The sequence below is a fragment of the Notamacropus eugenii genome, chromosome 5 (assembly GCF_028372415.1).
Source record: "Notamacropus eugenii isolate mMacEug1 chromosome 5, mMacEug1.pri_v2, whole genome shotgun sequence".
Lineage (NCBI taxonomy): Eukaryota > Metazoa > Chordata > Mammalia > Diprotodontia > Macropodidae > Notamacropus > Notamacropus eugenii.
In genome coordinates, this window is record NC_092876.1 from 86,274,812 (window position 1) to 86,288,897 (window position 14,086).

The following is a 14,086-nucleotide window of genomic DNA, read 5'->3' on the forward strand; positions in this document are numbered from 1 at the left end:
AGAGAAAACAGATGTTCTGAGTTGTAATTTCAATCGACACTTTGTCTACTCTCTTATCTTATTGTATTTACAACCTATCCAATTAAGAAATTCCTTTCTTGTGGTATAGTTAATCACTCATGAGGACCATAAATATGAAGAACACAGACAACCTTGGATTGTCCTAAACAGATTTAAGCCTGGTCATTCTTGTATTAGTCAGAAGTTTTTCTGGCTCCATGATCATTAGGTATAGTCTACTTAGTTTATCCTTTTGTGTTTTTATTATTATGTAAATAGCACTCTGATAGCAGTTTGTTCTACAACTCATAAATCCTGATTTATGACATATTACTTTAAAGAGCTATAATTTCATTTCTGTTGGTCCTAGCTTAATATTCTTGTACTTTTAATCATATTTGTTATATTTCATTGCATTGTAGACTAAGAATATGTTTTGTACAATTTTTGCTTTTTTAAAATTTCTAAAGATTTTCTTTTAGATGTCAAGAGTATATGATCAGTTTTGTTTCTCAGTTTTGTTTGTTTGGAAATAAAATGCATTCACTGTTTTTTCTTTAAAGTATCTCTAAATTTCTTATATATAACTAGTTCATTATTCTTTTTCAGTTTTGTAATTTATTCTTTATTTTTTAGCTTAACTTATCATAACTAGATAAGGGGGTCTAGCGCCAATGCAAATCCACCAAAACTGCTATGGATATGCAGGTGTATTCCTAGGGTCAACTCACAAAATATAAACTCTCTTCTTCAAAGATGAAATTAAAATATTTATTCAGATAATAGAAAGCAAATTCAATCATGGTAACACGGAAGTTTGTACACATTACCAATAGAGAGAGGGCCACCATCCCCAAGCCTTCCTTCCATCAGGCTTCCCCACAAACAAGCTCCCTTAGGCAAAATCACTACCTCTCTTACTCATGCTAGCTGCTCTGCTCTGCTGCTGCCTCTCTCTTAGCTCCACTTCACTTTCTCTTCCTTTTATACCCTTCCTCCTTCACCAGTTTCCCAAGCTCTTCCCAATATGGGTTTCATGTGACTCAAACTGTGGGCTGAGCCAAAGTTCAAAGGAGGTCACATGGGCCTATTAAGGGGCAGGGAAGGTTTTCAAATTACATTAACATTACAGGGGGTGTTGGGAAAGCTACCATTATTTGATTTCTACAATTAATGTTAAACTCCAAACTTTTATAAATGTGTTATTTTATTTAATGTATATACAGTTAGAATTATTAAATTTTTGTTATTTATGGTTCTTTTTATCATGATATAATAACCTTGACTCCCTCTTTTAATGTTTTCTGATCTGAATTCAGCTTCTCTGATGTTATCATTTTAGATTTTCTCATTTTCACTGAAGTGGTATATTTCAGAACAACTTTTGATTTAGTGCCTTTAAATTTCTTTCAGTTTAATATATTCCTTTTAGCACATATTATAATGGATTCTATTTTTAATCCATTCTGAGGAACTGCACAGCATAATGAAATCCATGTTGGAATTGAGGTTTGAGAACCCAGGTTCAAATCCTGACTTTACTGCTTACTTTGTAGACAGATCACCTCTTTTTGAGTCTTAGGTTCCTTAGCTATAAAACAAAGGGGTTGAATTAGTTGATTTCCAAGGATTCTTGTAACTCTAGATCCTATTATTACCCCTTTGCACTTACAGGAGAATTTAGTCCTTTTACTTTCAGTGTTACTATTGTTAGAATTTAATTTTTTTTGTTTATATCATGAGAAGAGAGTGTAAACTACCACGTGGTACAGTATATATTTCTACTGCTCAGTGTGCCTTGCAAGCTCCAAATCTAATCCCATAATCCCTGTATTTTATATTCATAGCTATTTAAGTTTCTCCAAGACACAACTCCCCCACCCACTTTTGTTAAAGATAAGAATTTTCTTGGGGATAGCATTCTTCTTTTCCTATCCCATTTTTAATTCTTTTTTCTTTGATAATATTTTAATTGTGTGGTTTTTTTTTTGTATTTTCATTCTATTTCTCTCCAAGATTCAGATGTAACATTCAAAATTTTAACCAATATATTTTCCCCTCTCTTTTGAGGCTTATATTTGTCACTGGAGGCTTACATTTGTGGGTTGCTATAATCCAAAGTTTCATCAGCCAGAATCCAACTTTTTGATTATATGTTTCTCTACATTTACCTATGTGGATTTCCTCTTCATTTATGATCTCTGGCCAGAAACATACTCAAAACTTTTCCTGTGTGGCAGAACCCAATGGAGGCAGCATGGCAAAGTGGTTAGAGGATAGACTTTGGATTACAAAAGAAGTAGTTTCAAATCTTGCCACTCACAGATAGTATCCATATGACTGGGGGCAAATCATTAAACCACTAGAGTGTCTCAGGCAAGTCTTTAATTTATAGATGAATTTCCTGCATTAGTAACATCATGTATTGGAATACCTCTCTCCATCCTCCCTCAAAAAAACCCAAAAGATAAAGAAAAAACCACAAGATGAATCTTGTATTCATCTGGCATGCCATTTGAGAACCCTGGGTAACCTTCAGATAAAGGGGAAACAATACAGTTAGACTTTTGAGGGAGCAAGAGACTTGTATTATAACTTATAGTATTAGAATATTTTATTTCAAACTCAACTGTGAAATTAATAGATGTTAGATACCCACTGTTTCTTTAAATATTTTAACTACTTGTCTCTTTGGGATGTGGGTATCTCTGATTCAAAGACCCTTTTTAGATGTAGGCTTTTATCCATGAATTGTTCTAAGTCTTTTTGATTTTTAAATGTCTTTTACCTTCAAACAGAATAATTAGATTTGCTGGAAGGCTCATTCTAAGATCCAAGGCTGTATTTTTAAAACTCATGTGTGCTCTATGTTCTTTTCCAACTTTGCCATCTTTTTATTAGGTTTTGCAGAAAATTTTGGTGAGATCCTGATTAGTGTTTTTTGATATGCAAGTTTTTTTTTTCTTGTGGCTTGAAAGAGCTTCTTTATGTCTGTAGTTTTGAAGCTGGGTAATAGTACTCTTTTGTGAGTTCAATTTTAGATTTTTTTTCTTGTTGGAATCCTATAGATTCTTTCTCTTTGTACAATGCTATCTTATTTTTCTTTTGAGTGATTATTTCTTGAAACACAGTGTGCAAATTATTTTGTTTTAAATATCATCTCAGATGAAAATTATTTTGTAGTTTGATCTTCTAGATTTGTTTTCCAAATCAGGTCAGAACTGCAGCTTTGCAATCACGAGGCATGTTAAATTGTGTTGGATGTTCTTTCTCAGTTATATTATCATTGAATATGAGTTTTTAATGAGATGTGATCTCATTGAATATTGAGTTATGTTAAGGAGATATGTTGGGGAGAAAAGAAAGGAGAAGAGAATGATAAAAGGAAGACTTAGGAGGTCGTACTAGGAGAGTAAAACCAAAGCATAGACATAGAAAGTCACTGATGTGTGAAACTACATTTTAAAGGTCACAGCCAAATTGCAGGATTTGTGTGTTTGGCACCTTGAAGCTGTCTTTGAACATGGGTACCACCCGTGTTCATTTCTGCCTCTTTTAATCACATGTCAATTTGTCAGTAGTTTATATTCCTTCATCTGGCCATGAAATACCTGAATACAAATATATTTGACTGGGTTAGCTGTAGCTTGCATCTTGCTAAAATATGACTTTGGCTATACATGGAGACACTCCAATGTGCATTTGTTTTCTCGCTTATAGTTATTTCTTCCACATCTCTGGAGTTAGAAACCTGGCACCCCTGCAATTTGGAAAATCCACATAGATTTTTTTGACCTTCCCTTCTGAGTTATTATGGTATTAAAAGATAAAATATGTTGATACTATAACATACAATACATATATTTTTCTGTATTTCTGATTTTTTAAACGTTTTCTGTGTTGTCTGTTGGCCTTCGCATGTCATCTGTGGTTTCTACAAAACTCCCTCAAAATTCTCATTTAATTTCTCCTGCTGATCTGCAATATATCAAAACTGTAGTGGTGAAAGTTACAATGTTGCAATTTTTATTTTACTTGCTTCTTCATAGCAAGCTTTTTGCTACCATTGGTTCTTTCTTTCAATTTCCAATGGTCAAGATAATGCCATATTAACAAGACTACTGTGAGCGTCTCCCATTTGTATGATCCCTTCCACTTCTCCAAAGTAACTAATTTTTTAGTGAGCCTTTCCCTGACTTTCAGGAAAATTAAAAATGAATAATATATGAAAAATCATTGTGCAAGCATACTCATATAAATTTTTTCCTAGGACAAAGGATGGATTATTTCCTTATAGCATGCTGTCAGTGCTAGAGTTAGTCAATGACAGATGTAGTAAGCTGTAAATTTCAGGAATTTATGCTAGACAGTACCACTGGGGTAGGACAGGTATTCTGAGTTGCAGGCAATATGATCCAGACTGGCATGCATCTGGCATCACAAAAGTCTAGTAGGGAGTACCAAGTGGATGTTCTGCACTAGACGAAATTTGACAGCAAACAGTAGGCAGAAGTTTGAAGTAAAGCAAGTGTCCTAATCATGGAAATAAGGCATCAGGAAATACAGATGCAGCCAGAGGGTCTGGGCTTCAGAGGCAGACATTTAGCTCTGGAATGTAAGTGAAAGTGAAGTAGCTTTGGCTTGTGTGAACTGAAGGACCATGGGAGGTAAGAGTCTTACTTGCACAGGTCATTTCTATGGACTATCCATGAAACCAGAGAATGTACCTTCTTGTGCTTCCTAGCTGAGCTTCCAATGAAAAGATCCACGATGACTGTGTCACTTTCCCTTTCTCACTTGCCTCATTTAATTCCAGTCCTTTGCTATTTATCATTTTTCTTCTGTGAGCTCTTGATGCAGCCATAGATGATTGTGTGTATACATATGTGAGTTAGGAGTATGCACGTACAATTTGTTTCTGTGTATATTACTGAATGTGTGTGTAGTTCTATATAATTGAGTGTGCATGCTTATACATGTGTATGAATGCAGCATGCCACTTACTTGTGCTTTGTTTGGGTGGATATTGTTTCATATATATATGCACTGTGTGAATGTGCAAATATATGGGCTTGTGTGTATACTGCTGTGTGTGTGTAGAAATGAGTATGTGTGTATATGTGTACATAAATACTTTTTTCTCCTGCTCTTTTTGAAAGACTGCCTTCTACAATTTCCCACCTGCTACCTGGTTAGCCAAGTCCTTTCATATACCTAGGTAATAGGATATGGTATCTTGGGATTCTGCCTAGGATGAAAAAGGACTCAGCATGGTGCTGAGTGACTAAATCATGTGTTGTTACCATATCTCTAAGAAACTGAAAAAAATTTATTCTTGCAAGAACTTCTCATTGTCAGGGCATGTGGCATTAACATGCTCTCAGAGACCTTGAAAAATGTCTCCAAAGTGTATTTGTCTAGGACAGCCATGTTCTTCCAGAGTCTAATAGTATGATATAGTCTGCCCTCCCTGTGGTCTGTCCACCCAGGAATTCAACCCAAGACCCTTAATCAAGTGTGCAGAATGCCAGGTGCTGGGGTAAGATATAAAATTCAATAAGACAGGCCTCTTGCCACACCAAAACTTGAGTTGAAAAGGGGGGTAAGACACATATTTAACAAAGACCCGTAGCTCAGTAAGTTCATGAGAGATGTGAAAAACAAACCACTGTGTGAAGGTTGAGTAGGAGAAATATTGATACCAGTGGAGAGGATCAGGAAAGACTTTGTGGAAGAAATGACACTGAGATCAGATTTTAGGAATAGGAACTTTTTTCAGCTTCTTAGAGATAGAGTAACAATACAGGATCTAGTCACTCAGCATCATGTTAAAGGGTCCTTTTTGCATGAACAAGGCATGAAAATTTATTATTATTATTTTTTTTTATTTTTTTAATGTTTAACAATCACTGCCATACAATTGCGATTTTATCCCTCCCCACCCACCCCCCACTACCTCCCTCCCTCCCCACGACTGCTTACAATTCTGTATAGATTCTACATATACTTTCCTATTGAGTATATTTTCACTATAGTCATGCTATGTAGTCAGACTAAGATAAATGAAAGAATCCGTATAACAAATCAGAACATGATACACAAACAGATACACATACACAAACATGATCTGCTACATTATGTGAGTGACTTCCATATTTCTCTCTCTGAGTGTGGAAGGCATTTTGCCTTGAGGTCCACCATTGGGATTTTTTTTTTTTCAGAAGTTCTTGTGTTATTACAAAAATCTAAGTCTACCAGAAAAAACTCTCACACACTGTGGTTGTTGCTGTGCATAAAGTTCTCCTGGTTCTGCTCCTTTCACTCAGCATCAGGTCATATAAGTCCTTCCAGGCCTCTCTGAAGTCTTCTTGTTCATCATTTCTTATGGCACAATAGTACTCCATTACATTCATATACCATAATTTATTCAGCCATTCCCCAATTGATGGGCATCCCCCTGACTTCCAGTTTTTGGCAACTACATAGAGTGCTGCTATAAATATTTTTGTACATGTGGGACCCTTTCCCATTTTTATGATCTCTTGGGGATATAGTCCTAGTAGCGATATTGCTGGGTCAAAGGGTATGCACATTTTTGTAGCCCTTTGGGCATAGTTCCAAATTGCTCTCCAGAATGGTTGGATGCGCTCACAGCTCCACCAACAATGAATTAGTGTTCCAACTCTCCCACATCCTCTCCAGCATTTATCATTTTCTTGTTCTGTCATGTTTGCCAATCTTATAGGTGTGATGTGGTACCTCAGAGTTGTTTTGATTTGCATCTCTCTAACCAATAGTGATTTAGAGCATTTTTTCATATGATTATAGATAGCTTTAATTTCTTCCTCTGAAAATTGCCTGTTCATATCCTTTGACCATTTATCAATTGGGGAATGACTTGTATGATTATACATTTGGGTCAGTTCTCTATATATTCTAGAAATGAGGCCTTTATCCCCGAGCTTAGCTGTAAAAATTTTTTCCCAATTTACTACATCCCTCCGGATTTTGGTTGCATTGGGTTTGGTTGTGCAAAAACTTCTCAAGGCATGAAAATTTAGATGTATCACACTAGCTTAAGGGATAAGATCTAGTCTCCTTCTCAGGTCAGATGTCACAGCTGTGGTGTAGTACTTACGCACTGTCACAAGTAAAGTTAATACTGACTGTTTTGTGTATCCATTGCCATGCAGAACTGTTAGTGGTTGCATTCTTTTTTTTTTTCATGTACGTACGGGATGCAGCCCAGGATGTATGGCCATTAGTACACAATCTGCAGCCTCCTTAGTGAGTTTTATTGCTTAGATTTCCAAATTCTACTTTTAAGGCAGAGGTACAGACATGAGGCCTCCATGTCCTCAAAGTCATAATACACTGATGATGATAGTGCCCATAGTTCAGAATTTTGTGCAGCTGACAACAGAAGTAGTTTTACAGTTACCCTGAGGCTATCAATACTTTTGACTCTGCCTCAACTCTAGGCTGAGCCCCTCTAGCTGTAGATACCTCCTGCTTGATCACTGTCAAGGGCAATCTCATTGACTACTTTTTTTTTCTTACAGTGTTGATTTCTGTCAGAAAAACATTTTTAGTTAAATGTTCTTGGTCTATTTTATGAATGGAAGATGAGCTCAGTTCAAAAGTCCACACTTTTCTAGGAGAGGGGAAAAATCAGTATAATTATCCATGACATGAACCTCTTCAATCTACTACAGTGGGATGTTAAAGGACAATCAAATTTCTTGGCTCTTCTAACATGGATGTATGAATTAGTTCTTGTAAACATCACTCAGTGCAAGGAATTTCTAAGACTATTATTGTTCCATGTTTTTTCTTATAAAACTTTTTCCCAGTCCATTTGGCAGCATTCTACCCTCTTTTTCACAGAAAATAAGGAATGAAAAGAGAGAATATGATACCTTATAGTTTTTAAGATTTTATCTCTTTTGGAGGATATTTGCATATATGTAATCAGCTGTTCCTTAGAAATTTACAATGTAAATTAATTTCAATAATTATTTATTAAGTCCCTGCAATATGCCAGGCACTGTACTTGGGATACGAAAACAGAAACAGAACCATTTCTGCCCTTGAGAAGTTTATATCATATTTAAGAAAAACATCATGTATATAGATAAGTATAGAATATACATGTAACTATAAAAGAATTTGTGGGGAGAATACTAAGAAATAAGAGAATTAGAAATGACCCTGAATTGAGATTTTATGTGAGCTATGGATTGCAAGAGGCAGAAGTAAGAAAGGACAGTGTTTGAGGCATCTAGGATAGCCTGTGCAAAAGATAGAAAAAAATGAGGAGAATTCACTGGAGAAGGGAAGGGTGGGATGGTTGCAGGGAAATCGATCAGAAGATTGTATTGTTTTAGGTAAGATGATGGTGGCCATGTGAATGGAGAGAATGGGACAGATACAATAAATGCTGAAAAAATAGAGTAGATATGATTTTACAACTGATTGGATATGGTAAACTGAGGGAGAGGAAAGAATCAGAGATGACTCCTAGGTCAAAACCCAGGTAACTGAAAGGATGGTTCTACCCTTTACAGAAACAGGGAAGTTTGAAGAGACATGGGCTTGGGAGAAAAATATGTGTTCCATATTAGATATATTGAGTTTGAGATGCCTGTGGGAAGCTAAAGTAGGCCTAGAGTTCAGGAGAGAGTTTAAAAGTGGATATGTATATTTGGGAATCATATGTAGAGATATAATAACTGATCCCATGGGAGCTATGAAGTGTTAGAGTATTAAAAAAAAAGAATGTGGTATACCCACATATTGGGATAGGGGTATGGAGTGAACCTATTATTTCATTAATTTATGAAATTCCCAGATAAAGAATGTCCTTTGATCAGTGTAGGTTGGAATCCTCTCCACAACATGCACTAAAGCATAGTTGATACAAATGGGTTAGGCATTTTTGTCCCTACTGAAAAGATGAGGAAATTGAGGTTGAGAAAAGCTGTGACGTTTTTCTTAAGATGACATAATGAATTAACGATAGAACTAATCATTGAACTGAGGCCCCCAGTTCAGTGCACCTTTGTCTACATTACAGTGTTAATCCAAGTGATATATGCAATCTTCATTTTCTTGCCTCTTCTTTCCCTAGCTTGATCTATCTAAATAAAAGCTTTACCCATGAGTCCTTTGTCTCTTGAAAACAGCAGAATTAAGAAGAGACTCGAGGAGTAGAAACATGAGACTTTCTTTTTTAGGGATTAAATAATGTAAAAGGCTGACAGAGGGTTTGTGATAGCCCTGTATCTACCAGAAACAAGTGTATTTCTTCCTGGGGCAGCTAGGTGGTGCAGTGGATAGAGCACCAGTGCAGGAGTCAGGAGGACCTGAGTTCAAATCTCACCTCAGACACTTGACACTCACCAGCTGTGTGACCTTGGGCAAGTCACTTAACCCCAATTGCCTCATCCTGGGCCATCTCCAGTCATCCTGATGAATATCTGGTTACTGGATTCAGATGGCTCTGGAGGAGAAGTGAGGCTGGTGACCTGCACAGCTTTCCCTCACTCAAAACAAAGTCAAGTGCAAGTCCTGTCATTATTTTTCTGATGATATAGTCTTCTTTGGCAACAAAGGACGAACACACACCCTGCAGGAAGTATTCCTTCCTAACAGTGTCTAGCCATGGCTTCTGAGAGTTAATGTTTACTTGGTTAGAGAGATAGCAAAATCCAATATAAAAAGCACAAGCTCCAGAGTAAAGAGATCAAGTTCTTTTAGCCCCTTCACTAAGTTACCTAACCTCTCTGGGCCTCAGTTTCTGTATCAAATTGGTATAATATCAGCCCTGCCTGATTTATAGGACTATTGGGATAGAGGATGATGGTCCTTTCTTCTTTTTGTCTAGTTGGTCGGTGATACAACCTTTCTTTACTTAACTAAAGAAGATCCTTCCTGTTTCCTGGCTCAGTGACAGAACCTATGAGTTAATCAAAGAATAAATGAAAAGGCATTTATTAATGGCATTATAATATATAAAATATTTATAATAAATAAATTTATAATAAATTTGTGGCATTTTATATTATTTGTTGCATATAATAAATAATCACATTTATAATAAAAGGCATTTATTTCTTACATGCTATAATGACTATGCTTGGAGAAGGAAGACGAATGTATCTGCACTATGGTAAGGCAGCTGGTGTGAAGATGGTCAAAACATGGCTGAAGCTGGCCTAAATTTAGTGGGTCATGTAATTTGTTCACCAACTAGTACACTGAGGCTTCCAGGCAGACATTCTGTAGCTTAAAGAGTTAAATCCTATGAGGCATGATGTCAGGTCCTAACTGCAAGGCAGCTGGCACCACCAGCCCCATCCCCCCAAAGTGAAATCGTTGGATTTGATATATCGGGATCTGGAGGGCTTGGAGGGGCATGTGTGTGGGAAGACCCTGAGTTTTATACATCAAGGAATTAGGATAGCACTCTCATTTCCTTGCACTGGAAAAGCAGCAGGGAAAGTTTTTATTGCTGGCAACTATGATGGTAGCCCTAAACTTACTTGATAGAATTTTAAGAAGTCTAGGAGACAAGTAGAACCTCATTAAAGCAGAGCAGTATGGCTCTCAGTCTCCGGTATCCTCTGGTATTTTTTCCATTTTTGCCTGTCTGTCTTTTGTTACGTGAGTTGTCTTATGTGTCACCTAACCTACCAAACTGCCTTTAGTCTAGGGCAAAGAGAACATCTGTGGGATGTGGCAGTGACAAATTTGTGTCAGATCCGTGAAATCTCTGTCCTTGGCAGAACTTTGTGCTCCCTTCCTTTTCCCTTGGGGCATGTATGGTGTCAGATTTTAGGGCACCTGATATTCTGACCCCACCCAGACAGAATCATCCTTGAACTGCTATAATCTCATAAGGTCACAACAAAGATTCTTTCTTCCTTACTCATTGAACTGATGAGAACTTGGGCCTTTTGATCACTCTTTTGAGTTCAGACTATAGGGCATCTTTAGCCCTGTGTTGCCAGTCCATTTGCTCTGTGTGCTGGGAGCAATTGTTTTTAGCTTTATGATTTAGCAGTGCACATGTTTTCTTCCCCACAGTTGGTTTTATTTGTATACATGTTTGCTCTGTCTTCCTTAGTCCCTGGGAATCTGAGGAACTGTGTTATAGAAGCAGTTGGAGCAGTCTACAAATGCAAAGGATTGAATTCAATAAGCATTTATTAAGAGTGGGCATTGTGCTAAACTCTAGGGGAACAAAGACAAAAACGAAATGTTCTCTCATCTCAGGGAACATTGTTATTTCTTCTACTAATGGGGGGGGAAATGGGAAGGAGGTGTTCAGTCAGTGAGGTAGGGAATGACATGATAGATTTCCTTTGGTCAGATGGGAGGGATTCAAGTATAGAGGCAGCATTCCTCATTCAAGTATGAAGAAAAGGACAGGATGTTAGTATAGCAGGATATATAAAGTGATTCAGGAAGTATGGGTGGAGTTAGGAAAGAACGAACAAGGTCAGTCAGTCATTCAAAAAGCACATATTAAATGCCTCTTCTGTGCCAGGAACTGTGCAAGATGCTAGGGTGATAAAGCAAAAATGAAACACTCCTGCTCTGGTCATCTCAGAAGAGACTGTATGTTCAAATACAGAGCAGGCTTTGGTTTCACTCTCCCAGCCTATGCTAACATTGGCACGTTGGATTCCTAGAAGGGGCCAGTTACTTCTCCCCTCAGGGTTTTAAGGATAACCTGAGGAATGTGTGCGTGTGTGTGTGTGTGTGTGTGTGTGTGTGTGTGTGTATGAGGGAATTCTAGTGCTATAACTCTTTAGCTCCACGAATATGTTTTCTCTATTGATTATCCATTCATATCAATGATCTAGACAGACTTAATTAGCTTTTAGAAATAGTTTTTTCAAAGGTGGTATGGTAAGAAGAGGTGGTATTAATATTCTCCTCAACACTTTGGAAGAATTAACCACAAGTACATACAGAGGCTAGGAGAATGTGGGTTTAATTTTAGAGAGCTCAAGTCACGGCTAATCTTACAGCTTGCAGCTTCTGAAAGTTCTTTTTTTCTGCTTAGTTTGGCTCTTATGAAGTTTCTGTGAATGTAGCATACTTCCTTATAGAGTCCTGAAATTTGCCTTAACCCAATGAGTGTCGTTTGTGCTTGGCTTCTGGTGCAGACATGACCAACTTTTATGGCTATCTTTGGATTACTTCTAGGACATCAATGAGAAGTCCTAAATATTCTGCTCTTTTGCAGTTATGGAGAAGGTCATGGAGAAAAGAGGAGGAGACAGTCTTATCTCTCCCTTCTAGCCCTCCAAAAGTTTTGCTTTAAGGAATGTGGCTGGATTGCTTCCCCCCTAGTTTGGCTCCATAGTAGAATGCCTGGGCTCTGAATTGGCTTGCTTATTTTATTCAAAACCCACAGAGTATGACCATGTTTCTTAAGCCAATCCAAATACACTTCCTCTGCAGTGTCATTTCATTTCATCCAGTGACTTTCATTCCTTTTAAACTGATTAAAGACTTTTTGTGCTTAGTTTAATGGTACCATTTAGTTGATTTAATAAAAGTGTTTCCACCTGATTAAGGTAGTTACTTTATGTACAGGCTGATCATAACATTCTGTTTTATAACTTAGCACAGTATGTACTTGGTACATAGTACCAATGGTATGTAGTACCATTTAATAAATGTATGTTAGAGTTATCTGTGTTTAGGTTTTATTTCACTACTAGATGTAATTTCCAGTAGGACAGGAACTTTATATTATTACTTAATTACTTAATCCTCACTCTTTGGTGAGGATTTGGAACTGAAGGTAAACAGAAATGAAAAGGCTCTTACGAACCATACCTTCTTTTCTCCTCAGGCTCCATTTCCTGGTATTTGACACAGAAGAGGTCCATGATGTACTGCGGATCTGGGATGGACCTGTGGAGAGTGGGATCCTCCTAAAGGAGTTGAGTGGTCCCATGCTTCCCAGCAACATCCACAGCACATTCAGCTCTGTTGTCCTACAATTCAACACTGATTTCTTTACCAGTAAGCAGGGCTTTGCCATTCAGTTCTCAGGTCAGTGCTCTCCCAGTTCCAAACTCTCCTCTGTTCATTTAATTTTATTCAGTTTAGCAGACATTTATTTAGCATTTTGGTATCATTCTGCCCAGGAGGATTGGAGAAAAATCCATTCTTGATCTTGGGGACAAGACTCATACTGCAATAATTGGCCAGCAGAATGAAAGCACTCTACAATTAGTGACAAAATGAGTCCTGTCTGAAGGTGCTATATGAGATTAGAGATAGAACACATTGACTGCAGGAGTCAGGGAAGACAATGGAGAAAGTAAGGCTTGAGTTGCCTTTTGAAGGAAACATTGATTTGTGATAGAACATGAGCTTATATGGTATTCTAGGTGAAGGTAAACTTCATGAACAGAGATCTAGAGGCAGAAATAAGAAGAAATAAGAAGAATAGCATTTATATAGTGCTTTCAGATTTATAAAGCACTTCATATGCGTTCATTCATTTTATCCTCCCAACAACCCTCTGAGGTGAGTGCTGTGTCCACTTTTACTCCTGAGGAAGCTGAAGGTGAGAAAGGTTGAGTGTCTTGCCCAGGGTCACACATCTACTCAGTGTGAGAGGGAAGATTCAAACTGGGGTCTTCCTGACTCCCAAGTCTAGCATGCTATGTACAGGGCCGCCTACATGAAGGTGACCCTTATAGGGGATACTGAAGATGTCTCTCTGGTACATGGGGTGGGCCTGTAATAATAAGACTGTGATGTAATGCTTTAAGATATGAAAAGTGCTTTGTTTACATTATCTCCTTTGGACTTTACAAGGTAAGTAATTATAGGTATTATAAGTGAATTTTCCATGATCATTCTAATTAATAAGGGGGGAATTTGAACTCTTTCTGATTGCTAATCATCTCTTTATCCTTTATCTACCTACAGAATAAATTTATGTATTTTCTATGCTAACTTTTGCCTTCCTGAGGCATAAATGTGTCCACCATTTGACTTCTCTTTTGGTCATCAAAAACTAGGTTAGACACTTGACTCTGTGTCTTAACTGAGC

The 14,086-nt window shown here is 37.3% G+C and overlaps 1 protein-coding gene across 2 annotated transcripts in view; it reads left to right on the forward strand.

Annotated features, from left to right (window-relative positions):
• Positions 1-14,086, forward strand: part of CSMD2 (CUB and Sushi multiple domains 2) — a 1,007,626-nt gene that overhangs the window by 762,979 nt on the left and 230,561 nt on the right. For both annotated transcript variants that reach the window (XM_072610105.1, XM_072610106.1), the window contains one exon: positions 12,872-13,074. In XM_072610105.1, the coding sequence (XP_072466206.1) occupies positions 12,872-13,074 (203 nt within the window). The remainder of the gene's footprint in view (positions 1-12,871; positions 13,075-14,086) is intronic.